At 34.2% G+C, this 22232-nt stretch overlaps 1 protein-coding gene across 5 annotated transcripts in view; it reads right to left on the reverse strand.

Annotated features, from left to right (window-relative positions):
* Nucleotides 1–22232, reverse strand: part of DMD (dystrophin) — a gene marked incomplete at both ends in the record, with an annotated part of 1307865 nt that overhangs the window by 700017 nt on the left and 585616 nt on the right. For all 5 annotated transcript variants that reach the window (XM_082303865.1, XM_082303861.1, XM_082303862.1 and 2 more), the window contains 4 exons: nucleotides 210–365; nucleotides 3296–3469; nucleotides 7852–7962; nucleotides 17279–17440. In XM_082303865.1, coding sequence (XP_082159991.1) covers nucleotides 210–365; nucleotides 3296–3469; nucleotides 7852–7962; nucleotides 17279–17440 — 603 coding nt within the window. The remainder of the gene's footprint in view (nucleotides 1–209; nucleotides 366–3295; nucleotides 3470–7851; nucleotides 7963–17278; nucleotides 17441–22232) is intronic.

Below are 22232 nucleotides of genomic sequence, written 5' to 3' on the forward strand. Positions count from 1 at the left end.
TTGCAATAAAGGTTATTTTTTCTCAGAGCAACTGAATAGCCATCCTGATGACTGCCTTTGCCTCCATTCTTTCTGTCCCACTGTTTAGAAAATGTGAGGGCCTTGAAAAGAACCAATGAAAAACCTCGTTTACTTACCATATCAAGATTATTCTTTACATTGCCAGTCAAAAAGAGGGCATAGTTTTGTGTTAAAACCAAAGATCTTACCTTTGCACCCAACTCATTATATTGCAACTTCAAAGCTGTAAGCCTTTCATCCAGTTCTTTTGGATTCTCTGTCTGCTGCTTTTGAACAATCTGTCTCCCAGTTTTTATCACTGTTTCCACTTCAGACTTCACCTCACTCAGGCTTTTATATAATTTCTAATCAAATAGAAATATGAAAGAGAAATACCACCATTAAAATAAGTAAAACAGAAAAGACTATTGAAGCTATTATAAAGGCGCACTAGAAGTCTTTGCATTGTTTGCTGTATAAAAACACCATCATGGATGACTCTGAGCACCTTCCACTCCCATTTGAAAGCCAAAGGAGTTGAGAGGTACCATGGTATGTGACCTAAGGATAGAGAAAACTCACCCTGAGTGTGTGTGTGTATTAAAACAAGTTTATGAGAAAAATTGATTGGTTTCTAAATCCCAATTCAAGTGAACAGATTCAGAACAGCCTATCTTTACTAATATTGGCTTCAAAGACTTGTCACCAAAACCAATGGTAGAAATGTTACAGATAAGAAAGTACACATCATCACTAATTGTTTTAAGATATGACAAAGGTTGTTTTCAAACTGATTTAGATAATGCAGTATTTAAAACAACAACAGATGTCTTCTGACAATTCATACAGCTTGTTGGATGTATTTAAACTACAAATAGTCACTAAATTAATTTAAAAATCTGACAGTTTTTCATACGACTAAATCAAGAGACTGGTAGGATAGAGGATTTCCCCTACATTTACTAAGTGCAATACTGTTTAAAAAATTAAATAATTAAAAAAAACTACATGAAAAAGTAACTTAATGAGGTTAAGCCAAAATATATCATATAATTCACTGCATTTTCCTGCACTATTTCAATGACTAAGTAAAAAATAAGGGATAAACAGCTGTTCAGCAAGTGACAGCATACAAGCAATCTGTAAACACAGTACATTTCCCTAATATTTCAAATGGGTGATACTAAGAAAAATGAAGGCATTCTTTCTTTTCATATGCAGAAAGTTGGTATCATCATCTAAATGTATGACTTGGTAACTCAGGCCGCTTAACAGCCACATAAATGCCCAATTAACATTCATGCAAGTAGAGTAGAAGTAGAACTTTCTTTTTTTTTTTTTTTTTTTTTTTTTTAATCTAAGAATAAATTCTGCCACGGCATGGAAATTCCACTGAACTCCACAGTGAAAAAAGACTCACAGAGATACAGTGTCCGTTACCACACAGGTACATGATGAATGGCAAAGGTGAAACTGTTGAGAAGCTTTATTGTTGAGATGTCTAGCTTAATTCTGTGTTCCAGCATTTTGCTGTCATGTGTTAGAAAATAAACTTACTGTCCTGTATACTTAGACAGAACTGCAAAATAAATCACACTGTACTTTTTTAATCTATAATTTTTTGAGATTTTCTTTTAGCAGCAGTATCTCCCGCAATGTAAAATCTGTGTCTAGTACGTCTGGACAGTAAAGATGACTTTTTTTCAGCAGACCTGACAAAAAAAACCTAAGCGCATTTTCTCAATAATCTAAAGTTAATTACCAAGCCAATTCTTAACATGATTATTATTTTATTTACTAAAAGGTAGTATGTATATAGTCCAACTGCTTTCTAGGTGCTTAATATGATAAATACATTCTTCATTACTGAAAATCTGTCAACAAATCAGGAAGCTGTTGTATGATGCACATTGGCTAACACCTGATGGGATGCTATGACTAGGTTTTTTAAATAGAAACATCATGAGATTCTTTGTAGATAACGATGTGCTAAAAACACTGTAAGTCTTCCTTAGAATATGAAAGGGCTGCAAAAGCTAGCCACTGAGTGAAGACACTTTAATTCAGTACAGGGTTTCTAATTACGGGGCTTCTTATCATTCTGATAAGAATATGAATTTAAGGGTGATTGCATTTAAGAAAAACTCAAGATGTAAAGAAATAATATTGACTTGTTTCATGCTTATTTTTTAATTTAAATTCTTACATTTATATCTGAAAGAGGTTGAGGGGAAAAAAAAACATCTTCAGGCATGCCATTGCTCCAGAAAAAAAAAAACAGCTGAAGACAAGGTTCTGATTGTCCTGATTTTTGCTGTTAAAATCTCCATTTTATTATCATCAAGCACATGGTGTTCATCTTTATCTTTACCTCCCTTCAACAGTAAAGGGGTACAGGATTACAAGGATATTAAAGGGATACATACAGATTTTCCTCATATTCTTTAGGACATATTGAGGTCATCTTTTGCTCTTGAGCTGTAGGAAAGTTACAGCATGCCATCTCATGGAAGCTGTAATCTATGGTATTCCTTTATGTTTTGTGTTTCCTGGCTAGAATAACCTTGTGCACTGCAACATCTCTTTCGGTTATGTCACCGAGTTCCATGGCCATAGCATATTGTGGAAAATAGAGCCAGGGAGATAAACTCATATGCAAGATGGGATGGGGGAATTAGAAAGAGATCATGACTGGCTTTCTCACATAGTGAAAGTGCATGACCATTGTTTGAAAGTTCACTAAAATGAGAATGTCTTGATGTTTTTTTTTCAATTTTGTGAGTAACTGATACGTTGTTTCTGATCCTGAATTCAGGACAATATTCTGTAATTTTTAGCTTTCTCCACATAAATCCATATTTTCAAAATTTTTCAGTCATTTAATTAACATCCCATGCTTCTGAGAGGTCTTTGCCATGACAGAAGAAGAGAAAAACATATAGAAAGGAAAAAGTTACTGTAAGACTGTTAGAACTATTTCACCGTGCTATTATATCCTGGGAAACTTTGAAATGCAATACAACTTTAAGTGTACAGTGTTCTTATACCCTCATTTGCAAACAACAGAAACAAAAGGAGGATCAAACCCTTCTCTCTATCCTCCTCTCCTTGAAAAAATCAAACTTTAACTAAAAAGGTTCCTATAACTTTCATTGTGTAACTTTGCTCTTAAATCTTTCAGAATATTTTCCAATAACTCCCAAAGACATATTGACAGTGTCATTGAAAAGACTTCAAATTTGAAAGGCAGAACAAGCAGGAAACAAATAGAAAGACAACATTTTTTAATATTCACCATGCAATGATCCAGCTGTGACTGCACTACTTCCTGCTCAACACTCTTCATCTCCAACTTGGGAACCTGCAATTTCACTTCATCTAAAATTCTTTTACATTCTTGTAGGCGCTGTTCAAAGTTGGCTGGCTTCTGAAACAAGCGAAATTTCATGGAGACATCCTGCAGCTTTTTCTGAAAAGTAAGCAGAGGTGGGTAGTAAATGCAAAATCAAATCAACACTGAAGCCAAGTCTTAGACCCATTTCAGAATACTTAGAATCCATTATCAATCAGCAGTTTCTCTTTCAAAGAATTTAAAACTTTTTGAGAAAATACCAGCATCAGAAAATCTTGGTCTTCACAGGAGGAAAAAAATTCTTGTATCATCCAGGACAGTGGATGCAGGAGAGCCAGTGAGGCCATATGCTCAACTGAAGAAATTGAGTGTTTTCATATTTTCCAATATGCAAAATGTTGGGGGTTGGGGAGCAAATGGGGCTTTAATGGCTTTTATTCCCTCAAAGAAACCCAAATAAAGCGGCTGGGCAGCAAGTAGGTCTAGCACAAAACCTGAGATTTAGAGTATAAAATTGATTTCTATTTCAATTTAAAAAAAGCATAACCTAGAGTAAAAAGAAAGTAATTTGAAGGCAGAAAAATCTATGACAAGCATGGCTTCTAATTTCACAATTTTCGCAATTTGTTATCTTTTTCCATTAATTATATTGCTTGCTTACATGATCCCTACCTCAGGGGGAGGTGAAATAATTAAAAATAAAGCAAAGAAAGGGCATTTTAATTATCTACTTGAATAAGAACTAATTTCTCTTTAGAAGTACAGAGCAAAGTACTAGTAGAATAAGTTTTTCTACTGTTTGGAAAAAAAAAAAAAAGAATGTCACTAAGAAATGGATAAGTTATTAAATAGAAACTCAGCATCTGCAAACACACTTTCGATTTTTTTTATCTTCAAATCCTGGACACTTTATACCAATACAGTGCTGTCTGTATTACACAAACTTGAGAAAAACTATAACAAGGAATAGAATTAGCCTATACATAGGCATTAGCAAAAATGCTTCCCAGATCTATCAGATTTCTGTGAAGGAGGCAGGAATCATGAGCAGAAGACAATTCTGCATAACACAGAGAACTGTGTACATTACAACATTTCAGCATTCAACATTAAATACTCTTAATGAAATTGAGATCCAACAGGTTAAGAAAGGAAATCTTTCCCTAGATAAATAAGTGAACAAGTGAATAAAAATAAGAACAAGAGGGTAGGAATAAGTGGTCTTATTTTTCTTCAGTGTGTTTGCATACACTAAATTCATATTTAATTAGTTTTTCATCTTGTGACACTTCAACTTGATGAAGATCAAGTCCTGTGGGAAGCTTGCAATGCCACATCAGTATCTGTTACAATTTGTGTTGATCAATACATTAAAAATGATCTAGAAAAGAGAGAGAATGACAGTATTAATGGTAGAGAAAATTAAAGTCATCTGTGAAGAGTCACTGAAGGACTGCACAATACTGAGGATCTATAGGAAAAAAACAAGCAAATTATATTTAATTCATCCAAAAATTAAGTAATGCACATCACAAAAGAAACACTAAGCTTGATAGACAACAAATGGGATCTAAATTATCAATTAGCACTCTCACTTGAGTTATAATAGATAACTATAGCAATTAGATTATATACTTATATTTATCTCCGACAGTTTTAAGACAATAACAGCTCAATACTTAAAAGCAGCCAAAAAAGCAAAGTGGGTATTTGGAATGGTTAGGAACTTAAAGAACAAAAAAGAAAATACCTGCCAGAGTATAAAAGTCACTGTATAAATCTATATTGTGCCTGAATAATGTGTGACATTTTGAGCACCTCATCTCAAAAAACATACAAATAGAAAATGAGTAGAGAAGAATGATAGGACAACCAAAGCTATACATCTAAAGGTCTCAGCATGATTTAACATACTAGTCAGTCTGGAAAAGGGACAACTGAAGGGGATTAACATTAGTGGAATGCAAAAAGTTGACGAGCAAATGATGTTAACTGTTTCTCAAAATTCATGAAGAAGGTGACAGCAAGTTAAACTCTTACATAGGGAAACCAAAATGAACAAAAGGAAGGACTACTTCACATAGCATTCAGTTAAGTTGTGTAACTAGCTGTTCAACAAAGTTAGGGATTCCAGCAATTTACAAGACTTCAGAAAGTATTTAGACATGAGCTTTTAAATACCTCTGACCCAGAAGTTGCTCAGCTGCAAATCACTGGGGAACCATCACATAATCTTCACTTTACTGTACCTTGTCACTGTCTTCTGGCTACTACTGAAGATACAGTTTTGGGCTAAATGGATCTTTGGTGAGAAGTAGCATGAACATTCTTAAATGCTAAAATGTGTAGTCAGCTGAATTTACTTCACATCAAAGTTTAACTGATGGCAATACTCAAACTTCATGGTCAGTAGGCAAATCTGGCTGGCCTAGATAAAGAGCACAGCAACAACCGATGGGAAAAAAGGAAAGCCCACAACTAAGTCGGTATCATTCCTTTTTGAGGAAAATGTCATCTTTAAAAGCAAAGGATCCATAGTTATCCAAAAGCAAAACTAAAGGTAATTAAATATTTTTAGAGATTTAACATTCTTTTATATTTTCCTACATTAAATAATGTTAAAATATCAGTAGGAATAAATAATGTGGTAAGGGAAGGGAGTCAACTATCTTTTTACGCTGACAAATGTGTTTACCTTAAAAGACAGATGATATGAAATAAAGAAACAAGAATGTCATTTGTCTGCTGTATAATTTCCTCCCACAAAGAATTTACTATTGAATTTCCAAAAATAGCCCTTCCTCAGAGAAGATTTCACTTTCATGTAACAATTCTTAGCCTAGTAGAACTAACTAGGTTTTAAATCACTATGGCAGAAATAGATTTTTATTTTGCTGATTGTCCTTTTCCCCTTAAATTTAAAAATCAGAACTTAACTCTCAACCTACCATAATCCAAAAAGCCAGGATAAATTTGGTCACTTAACAGTTGTTTCACAATCTCATTGAAATTACTTATTTTCATAATTGTTTACTTTCTGTCTAGATAATTGAACTAACATTAGAATAAATATATGTCAAATAGAAATGTTATTTAGTGCAAAAAAATGCATGAAGGAGTTATTTATAAGTGAGAATGCTCTTCAGGAAAAAAGTAAGTAAAGACAAATCTAGTGAAATGTGATTTACCACCAAAGGTACTGCATAATGATGGAAAAGAATTCAAGAGTTCACTGGCCTAAAATCAAATATAGTCATAAATATTTGGAACCAAGGGTTCAGCTTTTACCCTTTTTGGTAGTTGATATTTACAATTGCTATTTTTTGTTCATATTTTATCTAATGTAAGCAAAACAAATTCTCAAAAAGACCCCACCAATTTGTCAAAACTCAAACTGATGCATATAGTCATCTGGCGAATGCCTTTGAAGAAAAAAATATCTGCACAAAGACGGATTAAGAAAAAAAAAAGGGACCTAGAAAGGGTAGTGCTCGCTTGCATGCTGTTGAATTTATAAACATTTAGATACAAAGTCATCTGATGCTTGCATTTCACTGATGAAATATGAGCAACATCACAGCTGCCATAGAGACCATCAGAAGGTGAGTTAGTGTGAAGGAAGACAGAAAAATAAGGAAACATAAATATTCTCAACAAAGAAAAGCTAGTCCTGTAGATAAGAGAAAACAAACAAAAAAAACCAACTCAACTTGTGAATTTCAAATTAATTAACTGTTAAAATGCCATTAATGTTATCCATAATAAAATACAAAACTGAAGCTAAAATACTTAGAAACATTTGACAGAGATGAAGAAAAAGATTACCTTTTTTACTGTTAATACCATAACAAAATTCTTTGTCTTTCCTAACAAATTTTGACATTTTGTTTTGCAGACTGGGGAACTTTGGCACTAATGCCAAAACCAAAAGCAGCAAAATAGTCAAGAACCCATCACAGATTAATGGGTAAAAATGTGTATTGTTCCTAAGTGTTAATAAAGTCTTCTTCAGTTTCAAACAGGTCTCTCTATGTCTATTAAGCTAGACAAAATAATGCATTAGCTAACATTTTAAATTGATGACTGCAATGCACTGCTCAGCATAGATTTGCCTTTCAAATGAAGTTCTACCAAATATTTCAAATTACTTTTAGCTCTAAATATTTTCAAATACCTCATCACGTATACCAAAAAGCCTCACTGTACTTTTGTTTCTTGCAACCACAGCACATTCAAAACAGCCCTTATATAGTGTCCCCACCAGCTGGTTACGTCAGCTCTGTGTAAACTGTTGCCAACTAGCTAGGAAAGCTGCAGCAGGAAAATGAGCAGTAAGAAGATACGGATGTTATGCTTTATCCGCTCTAATTTCCTGGCTAGAAAGGAGCAGCTAAAACAGAAGAGATACTTTAAGAACATTTCATACTATAGTAATAGTGCTACTCATGCTGTTTGTTTGCATGAATGAAGGAAAGATGGAGGAAATAAGATTTGCATACCTGTGCCACATCAATTTGGGAAAGCACTCTTTTGGCAGCATCTTTACCCCGGTTTCGTTTCTTCATTTCTTCCAAGCTAATCTCATGGCTTGTTAATTCAGATTGTATTTTCTATTGAAAAATAAAGACAGTAATCAGCATGGTCTGAAGAAAATGTTTATGTTGTTAATATTATTTGGAACAGTTGATTTTGAAAGATATTGAACAGAAGTACTACACTATATACAGGATAATTAGAGGAAATTATTCAAAGAATTACTTGTTCACCACCCTGTAAATTATTCAGTTCAGTTTCTCTTGATCATAATAAAACCTTCTCCTGCTCAAACATATATAACTCTGACATTGTGACAGTAATGACATAATCTTGCTAAGGAAATTGTGATTAAGTTGTAGGCAGAAAAAATATAGATTTCTTTTATCTGAAGGAAAGTAAGTATTGTTATTGGGAAGAAAATAAAAAATTAATCATAGAAAAGGAAAATACAAATAGAAAAGTGATTTGCTTCACTATTCTTATTTCTTATTATTTCCACAGTATCATAAGGCGAGTTGAGAGAAAACTGATCAAAGTAACCTGTATGTATGACAACATCTTCATCTCACAGAGTTGTGTTATATCTAAAACAGTATACAATTTGTGGCATATTACTGACCAGAATCTACGTTCACTATCTGTAGATATGGTAAATGCATAATGACATGTAGTTCATTAATACAGTAACTTAATCCATTTTCTAACACGTTTCCAGTTATCACTTTCTGCAAAACCAGTGTGCAATCAAATCATCACAAGAAAAATATCAGCCTTGTAGTTCACCATAAATCAACCTTACACAAAACAATTAACTTATGCAGTGTTGGCTAGTGCAATGTTACAGAAAAGAATTCCCATAATATATATTGATACAACATAATTTAGAGCAATTCACATATTTTTATGTTTAAATTGCTAGAAAATGAGAAACTGTTATTAGCAGTATTGCTAGACAAGTACTACTAAGAACGATTACGCTGTGAAATAAAGACAAGGTATATCTCCACCAGAAAAGGTATTTGAGGCCATTGTTCCTGAGTGAAAAAGTGATTTTAGATTTAATCATTTTTTTCTATGGTATACAAGAATTTCTCAGATACACTAAAGACTAGCTATAAGTTTAAATATATGCACATGCATTTATCTTACACTACAGTAACTTGTAAAATGTGAAAACTGTGTAGTTCAAAAAAGAATTATGCAAATGAAGAAAAGGGATTTTTAAATTACAACTTTAAAGTTTGATTATAAGTAAAAATTAATATATAGGTATTTTTAATAACATCTTCATATGTTATTAAGTACAAAGCTGTGTACACTGTATGCTCTCTACTTTATAGGGGTATTACATGGTTATAATGATTTGCATAACAATTTATTGTATATAACAATACTACACTGAAAGTAGTTTTTCACAAGTTATATTGGAAATGTATTAAAGTAAATTTTAAGAGCAAAAGACGAACAAAAATACAGAAAATTATTAAGTCATTGAGAAAATACAAGTCTAACCTATCCAGTATTATTTAGAGAAATAAAATATTTTTCTGAAGCAAAGCATTTGTAAAAGCAGAATGACTGACAGAAAGCTGTCTATTTAGATTAAACTTTTAATTTAAAATTATCGTAATGGTACATGTTCTATTTTTCACAGTGAGTATTTTGAGTTCTCCTAGTCAAGGCTATTTACTGAATGGCCAGTAGTATTTGGGGTAAATAATAGAATTTTTCTAGCTGTGATATTTTAGTTTTGAGAAAATGAAGACAGTCAATTAAAAGGACAATGCAATACAAGGAAAGAAGGTATATTAAATAGTTTATTTTGGAGTATTTCTTTTCTCCTTGTCTAAGTTTAAAATTTCCCCCTTGAAGTGTACTAGAATTGTAACGAGATTATCTTCTGTGTTTGTGCAGCACACAGACCAAATAGTTGGTGGTAACTCAGCTTTAGTTAGTTCCTGAAGCCAAATAATTTCTTGATGTCTTGGAAGTCAGAACTGTATATACAAGGATGAAGCAAGCCTGACTGTTAGAACAATATATGATATCATATCCAGTACTTCAACTCTTTGCTTCTGCACCTCATCAATTAACCAATTTTTGGTTGTATTTTCCAGTTTACTTTGTTGAACCTCAGAGTCACTTTGGAAAGCATATAATTGAACAGTTCTTATCTGAATAGGTCAGAACAGCACTGTATAGATAAGAGTAGTGTTTAAGCAATTAGGTATTATGGGACATTGCACGGAGATTATTGTACCTTACTTTTTTTTTCTTAAATTGCTTTGCGGGAGAGCTTTCCTCCAATATGTTTGTTCTCTCTAATTCTGTATTTTGATGTCAGAGTAGGTGATAAAGAGTAAAAGCTTTGCAGCAAAAACTGCCTTCATTTAATTTCTAGAACATTACAATATAATGCAGTGTATGTAACTAATAAATATCACTGTGCTTAAACTATTCTGTCCTACAGGTTAGGGATTCTCATTTTCCATCACTGGCTTTTTTTTTCAGGAAGTTTATTAATTTGTAAAAAAATATATATATAAACTAAAATATAAGTGTGTGTATATATATATAATAATAATTATATTTACAAGACCAAAGGCACTGACTATGCCTGTTCTCATGAGGACCACTTCTAAAGCCAAAGGATTTCAGTCCCAAGGGCATGCAATGCATTATTTTTCTCAATTACTAGTCTTTAACTTTAAAAAGATGAACAGTGAAATGCAGAGTCTTGCTATATTGACAGTAAAAAAAAAGACAACTGGCAGCGTAGGTAGTTCTTGGAAAAACCTTTCCTATCTTGAATCAGAGAAAGGAAAACCAAAAGAACCAACATGACTATTTGTCTCGTTCGAAAATTGACACAAACCTAGCTGCAATCTCATGGCTCGAGAACAGCATTTAGAAAAAAGGTAACAGGGCATAGAAACAAACTCTGTAACATTATTTGCAACAGAAAATTGAACTACGAGGCTTGATTATATGCCACTTCCCATCAATACCTGCTACCATAACTAGAAAATCAGTCATCATATTTACAAAAAACAAAGAAATGCCAATCAGCAATAATCAGCAAAATCATAACAATGCAAAGTAATTTGGGAAAAAAACCAACAAGCCAAACCCCCAACCTTCTGTATTTAATTAAAAATAAGCGTTTTATTTATAACCAAAGGATAAAAATACAAACCCATAACATACCTAGAACTAATATTGTGGAATAATGGCTGAAAAGATTAGATGGGTTGTACATCTAATGTGCAAACACAGATTTTAGCATGCAGAATGCTGAAAAGACTACACTACAGGAACAGCTGACAGTTCCAGTTGATGTAGTATCAGCAAGTTGAAAAAAGTTTGAAAGACATTCTGGAAAACACACTGGTGAAATTGCTTTCTCATGGCAGGTCAGGGATACCATTTTCCACCCCAGAACTGGGGGAAACCTCTCATCTCTCTTCTCTGCTCTTTAAGAACGAAGAAGACTCTGTTTGTTCTGTTACTTCAGGAACAGGGCAAGGTCATAGGAGATGTGTATTACAGTGCACATTATCCTCCAAGACATCTTAATTTCATGTTGCTGTACCTTGTTGTATTGTATATTAGTTGCCAGAAATTCATAACACAGGGAGAAATTACTTTGCAGTCAATATTGACTATACCACCAAGATCAGCAAATTGACAAGTTCTCTGGATAAATCCAGAAGAAGAAAGATACAAGTGATATGTATATTAACACATTCCAAGATGGGACAGGAAACCCTGATGTCACTTGAACTTAGAATAAGCAACGAATAGGTGAAATGTTTCCTATGGGCCTGCACTGTAATGATAGTCACCAATTTACTAGTCTCAATTTGATTTATAAACTTCCACAAAAAATACACTAAACATAATGAATTATAGTTCGTTAAACACTGCTACAGCAAAGGGATTAGGTCAAAATAAAGTTGCCAGAATTAACCACACTTCCTCTTTTTGCTTCTGATTTCTCTTTCTCTTTAAAGTCCATTGCAGAAAAATATACACTAAATTCATGTTTACTAACTAAAAACCTGATTTATAAAACCTGCTCCTGGACAACAAGGTTATTTTCATTCTGTAACAAAAAACTGGCCGAATCCTCAAGGAGAAACTTGTCCTATTTTCTCCATGGGAAGCTTAATGAAAGACATTGAAGGGCTTTCTATTCCAAAGCAAAGATTTATGGAAACACAGGGTGATACATTAGAGACAGGTAGTTCCTTAAAGAGATGACACGTAGATCTCTCGGGTTATACATAGTAAACAGAAAGACCTTTTTATACCTCTCTCTGACCTTGCAGGGTTGGTCCTTCCCTCACAAGATTTCTTTCCTGCCTAGCAACTTTCAGCGGCATACTAAGCTATAGGCAGAATCTATGGTAGGCAGATATAGGTAAGCCCTGAGAGCTGGCTGTGGCACTGTCCCCTGCTCTTGCAGGTGCTCCTGCAGTGGGAGGTTGCATGCCCCAGCCCAGGGGTAATGTCCTTTTCTGTCCCACTGGCCTCCCAGAAGCTGCTCCCAGCTCAGCATCTTTGCTCTCAGATAGGTTTTCCCCATAGTTTGGAGGATGATAGAAAATAAATATGCTGCTCCCTTCTCATAGATGTTTTTAAGCAGAACATGCTATGTAAAACATGCTATACAAAATAAACTAAGCAGTTATACTATCCTCTACTACATCCACATTCATTTGCCCATATTCCACATCCTCCAAGAAAATACATAAGGCAATACTAGTACTGGGCAATTCAATACTGTTTAATTCTCAAGAACTGAAAATTACATGGCCAGAGTAGTAAATCTTTCAGCAGTGAGTGGTGGATCTGGAGGCAAGGGCATTTACATTACCTTAAGTTTCTTCCACTGTTTGTTCTAGGAATATAAGGTCTAAATTTAGCCTAGAACATAACTTTTCTACTATGGATTTCATTAAGATCTGCTGCATAAAAAGGCTTGAACTTGACAGCAAACCTATGAGTTCTGCAGTGGCACAAAAAGATGATGACAATATGACATTTTGCAGGCAAAATGGGGAACTTCTAATTGTTCTCTGTTTTTTTTGTGTACTAGTCCATTATGAACTCAAATTATACCAGATTACTTTTGTAATTAATGAGTCCTTCACGTAACTCTTACATCAAAATTGCCTGGATATGAATTTGCAGATTTGGCTCTCTTGAGCTTCAGAGAACAGCTTGCTAGCTCTTCTTGGTGTATTAGGTTTTCTGATTTGTATTTCTCTAATTACTACTTAGATAGCCTAACAGCTCTCAAGAATGGTTCTCAGTTTAACCTCATTTTTGCTTATTTTCGCAATTGCTATCAATGCCTAAGGAGTCAGATCTCAGCTTAATGTATGGCGAAAATAAAACATTTAGAGAGCATTCTGGTAAGTTAATATTTATAAACAGAAAGATCATGATTCTAGCAGACATAAAAAACATATCTGAAACAATTTCAGAACTCTTAGTGGTTACCTTTGAAAACTCTGAAAAGATAAACAAAGTACCAGAAGATTAGAAAAATTAAGTTGAAGTACCCATCTTTAAAAGCACAAAAAGAATACATGTCAATGATGTCACACCTTTGCAAAAAAAGAAAATCATATAATACATACAAAAGATGATGTTCGAGCAGGAATGACACACAGGTAAGTCCCAACAAGAACAGCATACTTAGTTTTGGACACTGCTCTTCAAAAAAGATTAACTGAAGAGTCCAAATCAGTAAAGCAAATCATCAGAGGATAGAAAAATGGTTGACAAGGCAAGACTGAATAAGTTGGACATGACAAATGCAGTTTGTGCAGTTAAAACACAGTTAATGCAGTGTTCAGATGCTATGGGGATGTGTAGAGTGTGAGAATCTGTATAGTAAAGAAATCTGCATAGATATTAAAACTTAATGTATAACAAAATGTAAGCTTACACTTCTGAATAATGCTTATCAGCTATTCCCTCTTTGACCACTGATCTACATATGGCTGAACAAAATAATTCTCACAATTTCCAGCAGAGTAAAAGTGAGTGTAAATACCTTTAATGTTAGACATTTTACTAAGTAGACAATTGTGAATTCTTTGTCCCAAAATATTAGTCTGAGGGCAATGAAGCATGGCATTATTCTTGTCAAGTAACACATTGCACAATTTGGTATTGAACGTAGCACAATGATATTTTAAAAACAGATTAATATCCTTATTCACTTAGAAAACAGTCAGGCGTGTAGTGCTTATCACTACAGAACTAAAATTATTCAAGGAGTTTATTGAAAAGGCAAAGTATGTTACTTTTGCTTTTCTCAGAAACACAATATTTTTCATTTATTCTCCACATTGCGTTTTACATAAGTCCACAGAGAGAACAGACAAGTGATTTGTCACATGCAGGTGAGAAGGGAAATAAGTGTGTTTTCTGTCCCATAATATAAAAATCGCCATGTAATCGCTCAGACTAAACAGAAGTACAAAGTGGAGATTCTCTCTCCCACTAGAAGTTAGTTAATAACAAAGCTACAAATAATTATCTGAAAAATATTTTGTCATATAAATGTAATGTTTTCAGTACAGATTTATTTTCTTTCTGTCAGTTAAAGGGCACTTGAAAAAAAAGTCAGCAACTGCAAATTACTGTGATGTTAACTTCATTCCCTGTATTTTCTTGGTAAATTTAGAGAAATCAAAGAGACTTCAGTTGGGATCATGAGATCAAGCATACAAACAAATAATCTTTCCTTCTGGAATATCCTTTTGGGCTTTACCTCATTCCAGCTTTTTTCATCATTACACCTTGAGGAATCTGAACTGATTTATCTGTGCAATTGCTGTTAGATTGTTTTGTCTGAATACAGCATCTTTAGTTGTACTCAAAATGAGCTGGGTGGCAGCGGCTCTCTAGCATTAAATTCTCAGTGCCACATGGTGGAGTAAGAAGCACACAGAATTTACCTTCAAAAACTGATCCAAAGGAGAAGTTGAAGAGCACATACTTCCCTTTCTTTCTGTCAACTTTCTGAATAAACTAAATTGATTATTTAATTTAAGAAGAGAAGCTAAATATAATTTTCTCAGATTCATTTCTGGTCAGCTGAACCAAAGATTATTCCTCCTATCAAAGCTCCCAAAGGATTTGAATTTTTGAAGCAAACACAGAGAGCTCCCAAACCCTCAACAGCTTTCTGATTATAAATTCTCCCATATGTTCTTTTAGAAATGCAACACATATTGCTGAACAGTTTGCTAAATCCCTCAGCATGGATAAACTGACCCCTGCCCAGAAACCAACATCATTGACTGAAAGATTCCCATTCCAGCTGTGCAGACACTGTAGTAGAGTATCGTATATGAATGAACTGTTTTCTGCTCTACAAGAAGGCTGTGCCAGCAGAGGCTCCGCAGGAGATGTGGCCATTCAGTATGCGCCTATTCTGCTACCGGTTGGCACGGTCATTCACTAAAGGAATGACTCAGAATATTTACCTGCATAAAATTGATTGTTTATTCCCTTTCCCTCTAAGGGTTTTAAAGAACTTCACAACCGAACTTCAGAGAACTTCAGTATTTGCATTAAATCTGTTCAGTTGTTAATTAAGTTTTTTTCCTTAGGTCCCACTGGTATCTTAAAATAAAAACATGAAAGGGAAAAAGTCAGTAGCCTCTACACTGTGTTTCCCACAGTGGATAGGGTATAATCAGGTGAACTTGACATCAGACAATAAAATCTCAAGAACAAAAACAAGTTCTGCAAAAGCACTGAGCTGAAATTTTCCCATGAAAGTGTGCTAATTAAGGTTGGTTGAGTTTTATGCTGCTTCAGTTGTTGAAGTTCTGAATTACTTCCTTTTACACAGTCTGTGATCATTGCTAATATTGTACCTGAGGATACATATAAACCAGAAGCGTCCATATAAAGCACCACCAAAAATTGCTGCAATGTAAGGGTCCAAACACACCAGAAAAAAGAGCACACTTTCATATCAAAGTTTTCTTATGTATTAGAGTTATATAATTACAAGATGAGAAATTAAACTGATACATCTTTAACAAATGCTGACTTGTATCCTATTGCATAAAAAAGTTGTTTACAGTATTCACATTGCAAGGAAGGAGAAAAATAATTCAGAAGGGTCAACTAATAGCTAACATAGCTTAGGATTCAAACTGGAACAATAATTCATCTGAATCTGATCCTATTCTTATACTGATGTAAGTTAGAAGCAAATAAATTAGAACCCATTTCAAAATAAGACTGAATGCAAATACGATCCTGTTTTCTAAATATCACTTTTTAAAACCAGACATACAGACATAAAAATATCTGTACGTACCTACAAACACACAGACACTAGAAAAGCAACTGAAAGATACACCTATCTACATTTTAATTCAAAAGACATGGAAAGTTTTATTTTTAAAGAAGATAAAACATGATTTTCAGGGCTACATATATTCTGCTCTGAACATATATAAGATCATCTAAGCTACTCCATACAAGACATTCATTTTTTACAATGATTTAAAACTCTACAGGCATGCCAGAAAAAACACAATTGAATGCCTCTTCTAAAATCATTATAAAGCATTCATTTTCAATTTCCTTGTAGCCTTTTTTTGTTTGGTTGTTTTTTTGTAATCTGACTTCCTAAATTTAAGTGGAATTTACAGAAAAGTTGTTGTACATAATATTGTACACTGTTAATAATTTTATACCAGAGATATTTGGTTTTATTTAATTTGTATTTTTACCATTTTAATGCTGCAGTAAAGCAGATGTTACAGAAGAAACAATGAAAGAGTAAAAATGAGAATTAGATGTACAATTGTATTTCAAAGGCTCAATAAACCATTTCTAAAGAATAGGAAAAGCTGTTTCTGTTAAATTTATATAAGCTGTAAAAACTGAAGTGTAAGTACATTTATCTGCACATAATGAAATAATTAACAATGTTGTCTATGTTTCAATAATTTAGTAAAAATCCCTAGGCCACGTAATCAACTTTGTAAAAGAGCCATCTAAGAGCAGTGAAGATGATTAGTTTCTTCTTTCTAGGATGGGAACTGGATTTTAAAGAGTCACATTGTTTATCTTTGTCATTTTAAAGTTACTGTATAGTATTCCATGGCATTTATAGTTCTTTACATCTTCTGGACAGGTATATAATATAAAACAGAAGGAAGAGATGACGTTACTAGAAAATTAGCTTGAACTTCTCAAAGTAATCCTACCTAAAATTTACTTGCACTTTCATAATGATCATGTTGCAAATACCCATTATTAATATGAGGCTGAGGGACAACCAAACACTCTTCAGGTGATTGAGAAAACCAGTATGCACATCAGTTCAACCCGTATATATCTTACCTGTGCTTCCTGAGGGACCTGTGCAGCATCAACTCTGTCTGCAATGTAGGCTGTTAGCTGTTTGTCAATAACAGCAAGAGACTCTTGGATTAAGCGGAGGGTTTTGTCAGTCTCCTGGGCAGACTGAATACTCTGTTCAAGACTCTTTTGTCTTCTCACAGCCTAAAAACAATGACAGTGTTATCAATATTTACAGTAATAATGCATATAATACATTTTTTCCCCCCCATTTTTTTTTTTTTTCAAAAAATGCAGGTTAAGAATCAAAAATAGTACTCCTGACTCGTGTTCATCCACCTTTTTGTATGATAAGTTGCGCATCTTTTTGCCACTCATTCAGTTCTTTTTAGTAAGAAACAAAAAAACAAAACCCCAGATGTAAAAAATGCAGGACCCTGAAAAACCACTGCATGCATTGAGGATTTCTATACAGAGCGGAAGTTGGCAAAGCTGCATAATAAAACCATCCTGATAGTACAGTCTTTCATTCTGAGGCATAGCGGTCCTTCTGATCTTATTATATAGTTCAAGAGATTTTGTTTACTGAGAATAGGGTTACTGTCATCACAATCCCATCCGAGACAATCCACTTCAGTAAGTGAGAGAGATAAAGACTCTCTTGAGAAGGAGCTCTCTTATATGAAGTATAAATAGCTGTCTGGAACAGAAGCAATGCCTACTCTGGAAATAAAAAAGAGATGGATCCTTGTCTTGTCTTGTCTGTGGACTTGCCCAATCTATTATCACTCTAACCATAGTCTCTTCTAGTCTAGGAAGTTGACTCTTGCTTCTACTCCACCATCAGTGCCACAGTGGATTGCCTACCATCACCTTCTATGCAATCTTTTTTTTGAGGAGGATGCTTTCCTTTCCAAGGAGCTCCCTAATCAGAACAATAAATTCGCCTTCCAAGTTGTCCTTAAAACACACATATATTTAAACATTTGACATAAACGGGTTAGCTTTAACTATTATTTGTAACAGTTTAATATGGTAATAAATAACCTGGTACTTTCTTCCATCTGTCATTGTGTCCACCTGCAGACTCATATTTTACTTAGACTACAGCTTCTGCCTAGCAGAGTTTCTGCTTTATGCAAAGCACATAATAACTACCAACAATCTCAAATGCAGTACAGTTTTTCTCTGTACAAGCCCAGCCGTACTGCTGAACACAGAATAAAGTGACTAAGTTTCTTTGACATGAATCAAAGGAGGAGGGAGAAAGCAAGTACTCTTTAAATAACATTGCTAGGTGTCCTGCCATTTTTCAAGTCAAATCACACTTTTTCTCTTTGGTGAGCCAGTTATACTTTAATTTGATTTCATAGCTATTATGAAACTCTTGCCTTGAACAAAAATTTCTCTCAGCAGTTCAGTGAGAATTCTTGCTATATCTGTACCTTCTTCATGGAGCTCAGATTCTTATAGAGCTTCACATTTAACAAATGAAAAAGGTTATTTTTTGCAAGCATTCTTGCTAGCCATTTGACTTAAAGGATAGGAATCCAACCAGTATTTACTATATTTGTGTTTGTAAGCTGCTTTGTGCTATTTCAAAACAGCTGATCACATAATCTTGTATCACTGCCAGTTTCAGGAACGTTCTGTGGAACTGAGCAGCTTTACATATCGGACCCATGCTGTCAGTGTTAATGGAAGCACCTGAGCCACTAAGGTATTATTACCCCACCAGATGAACCATTAAAACAGCGTAACTTCCCAGTATAGTACTAAGGCTTGCTACTTAAATGACTTTTACCTTCATCTGATTTGAGATTTTATATTACAATGTTCCCAGCCTGTTCAAAGCAGTGGGGTTAAAAACCACAGCTTCCACTTACCTTGGCACTCCTTACTACTAACTTTTAAGCCTGACTAAGATACAGACACTCTCTACCTTTCCATTTGCATCACTACAGTAGACTGAAAGACACATTAAATCAGAAACAGGGTTAAGTATCTTTCTACAGCCCATGGGAAAGGGCATCCTCCTGGAAGCATGGAAGAAAACCTCTCTGCCTTTACCGATCTCTTTGGGTAACTGGTAGGACTAACGTACATGCATAGTCCATTCATACTGAGGGCTGCACTGTCTTGATGTTCAGAAAAACTCACCAGTTAAAATAAAACTCTGAGAAAGTTCCATTCTTATTAGTCATCAAAATAAGTGCCGGCACTTTCTGGAGAATTCAATATACTGGACACAAATTTGGTGCTGAGTCCTTCTTAAAAACTACTTTTATAGCAATACTTGAAGCTTTGAACCTCTTAAATGCTGATCCATGCTAACTACTATTTGTAGCTAGGCACTTGCTTAGGTATAGCTAAATTTGCTGCCAGCCTCAGGAGCAGCCTGCATGCACACAATGAAGTAGATATCACTGCATGGAAACTCACAAAAAGTCTTAAAATTGTATGACAAATATGTGGTGATTGAAAAATTGTTACCTCTGTGCTGATTATGAGCAGAAACTATGTATATCAAAATCCTGTTTTACAATAGAACTGGAAAAATTAAAACATTCTCAAACTCATTGATCAAATATTAAAACAGATAAAGTTAAGAAAATTACAACAAATTCTTGCCTGAGTCTGACTGGATTTTTATGGCTGGATTTCAAACAAAGATGAAGTCAGGTAAATATATATGCATGCTTGTGATATCTTTATGTGCACACAAAGTATGTACACACACATGCAAAGACAAAACATTCCCCTTTCACTGTCCTCAGAGAGAATCCGATTACAGCCCGAGAACTTGTGTAACACTTTGTATCTTCCACGTGAGGTGAAAGTACATCTTTTCCAAAAAACATGAACAGTTTAGATGAAAGAATGGATAACATCAGACCAAGATGTGAATGCAGTGGTATAAGAGAGGAATTATTTTGGCAGTGGGAGCAGAACCATAGAGCCAAATGCTGGGAAATGGCACCTTCACCGTTGTGATGTTTTTCTCAGATATAAATGGGTGCTGCTTTAATTTTTTTTGTCTGTATTGCTTACTGGGAACAGACCCCAATCCTGCATGCTCACCTAAAGTCAAGCCTCTGCCCTGACCCTGTTCAATTCACACAACAAATGTAACAAAAGAGTCTTTGCAATAATCTTATAAAAGGTACAACACACTCATGTAATGTAAGATATTTCTCCAGTACACAACAGCTGACTCAAAAACCTAATCCTGTTCCCTAAGTAAGTCCCTGGCACTATCACTGGCATTGCAGAATACTTATCAATTCAATCAAGGCAAATGCCTCAATATGGATGAGGCTTATTCCTCTCTCTCAGTAGAAAAGAGAGATACTGATGGAGGTAAGCATTAGAGGGCTTTACAAAAAGGGGCAGACATACTACACCCTTACATCCGTGAACCTCACTTTCAAATTTGTCCTTAAAACTCATATGTCTGTGTGAGTGAAAATCTATAGATGCATATTTTTAAAAGACATGTGAAAGTTGAAATTTTATATATCTATAATATAAAAATATTTTAATTGAGGATGTTTTGTTTGGGGAGGGTTATTTTTTTGGTTTTTTTGTTTGTTTTGTTTTATTTTTCCTCTGAAAGATTACAGTTTTTCTATTCCTCTGTGGAAGAAATAGATGGTTTAACATCACAGTGTATAAATGGATCTGAGAACATAACAGGAAGCTCTAGCTCTGCTATCAGATCATAGTCAATAAAGCTGAAGGCTTTGGTCTCTAAAGGGAGATGTCTGACAGTTAATTGCTAAATAGGAAATCTCAGGAAAATAACCAACTGTTTAATTATTTCTGAGCCAGTGAAATGTTGACAGCTGTCAAGGAAAATAAAAACAAACAAAAAAATCTGCTGTTAGGCACTATCAGAATGAAAGGGAAGAAAAAATATTTATGGACTGACTTTTTTATTAAAGTCTCTGCAGGTTTTCATAGATTTTTAGTTATTTTTTATGATTAAGCATAACATTTAATTTTTATGTTATAGGGTATTGCATAAATCTGTTTACAATTTAACAAAGATCAATGGTAAATGCAGGAAATGGTTACATTGCCTATTATCCACATAAAATTCCATATTAAGAGAAAGGCTGCACTGAGAGGTGATCAAATATCAGGAAAGCTGGAGGTGCTCAAACAGTTACTTATGAACGCAGCCCATTCTTTGATGTTGAATGTTATAAAGCTATAGACATTGCCACTTTTTCCTTAAATAATACCTTTCATGTATTTAATGACATTAGTCACACATGCAGTTACCAAGATGCTCGTTAGAGTTTTATGGTTAAAACCAAGCAGAGTTTTGTTGTTGAGGCAGTACTCAGTAGTTTCACTGTGGGAGAAAAATAGAACAAAACCTTTCCAAAATTATAGTACTTTTACTACAGGGCATATGTATTTATAATGCAGAAGCAAATTCATTAATTAACTTATAAGTTACAGCTCATGGAAAGGGGACTGTTAAAAAAGGCAGAAATATGTCAGCTCTTTTTTTTTTTGGCTCAGTTATACTTTCTAATTATTGAGAAATGTTACCACAGGGTAAAGTTAAACAGTAAAAAGTTAGAAAACTTTAACTTTGAATTTCCTTCTTAACTTGTTTAAATTACTTTAAAATTTAACCCAAATCCTTGGTGTTATAATGGTTGTGTCTGAGATATACTGCAACATCTTGGCATGTTTTGCATCAAATTGTTAATGTGTTAATCTCTGCTTTTTTTTGGAATCAGAGTGGATTAGTATTTAGGCAAACTAGAAACACCTTTTCTAACATTCAAAGCATTCATTTGGGGCCCAGGAATTTTTAATACCCTCCAAGCTAGAACTAATTCCTCTGCAAATTCTAGTAATATTTCACAGTCTGTTTTTAAAGCAAGTGGCTACAAATATTTGACCTTTCAACCCCAAAGTGATATTCATCTTTGAGCAGCTGTATTCCAAACCTGCAAACTATACCAAGGGGGACTTC

This window comes from Platalea leucorodia (assembly GCF_965183815.1).
Source record: "Platalea leucorodia genome assembly, chromosome: 2".
Classification (NCBI taxonomy): domain Eukaryota; kingdom Metazoa; phylum Chordata; class Aves; order Pelecaniformes; family Threskiornithidae; genus Platalea; species Platalea leucorodia.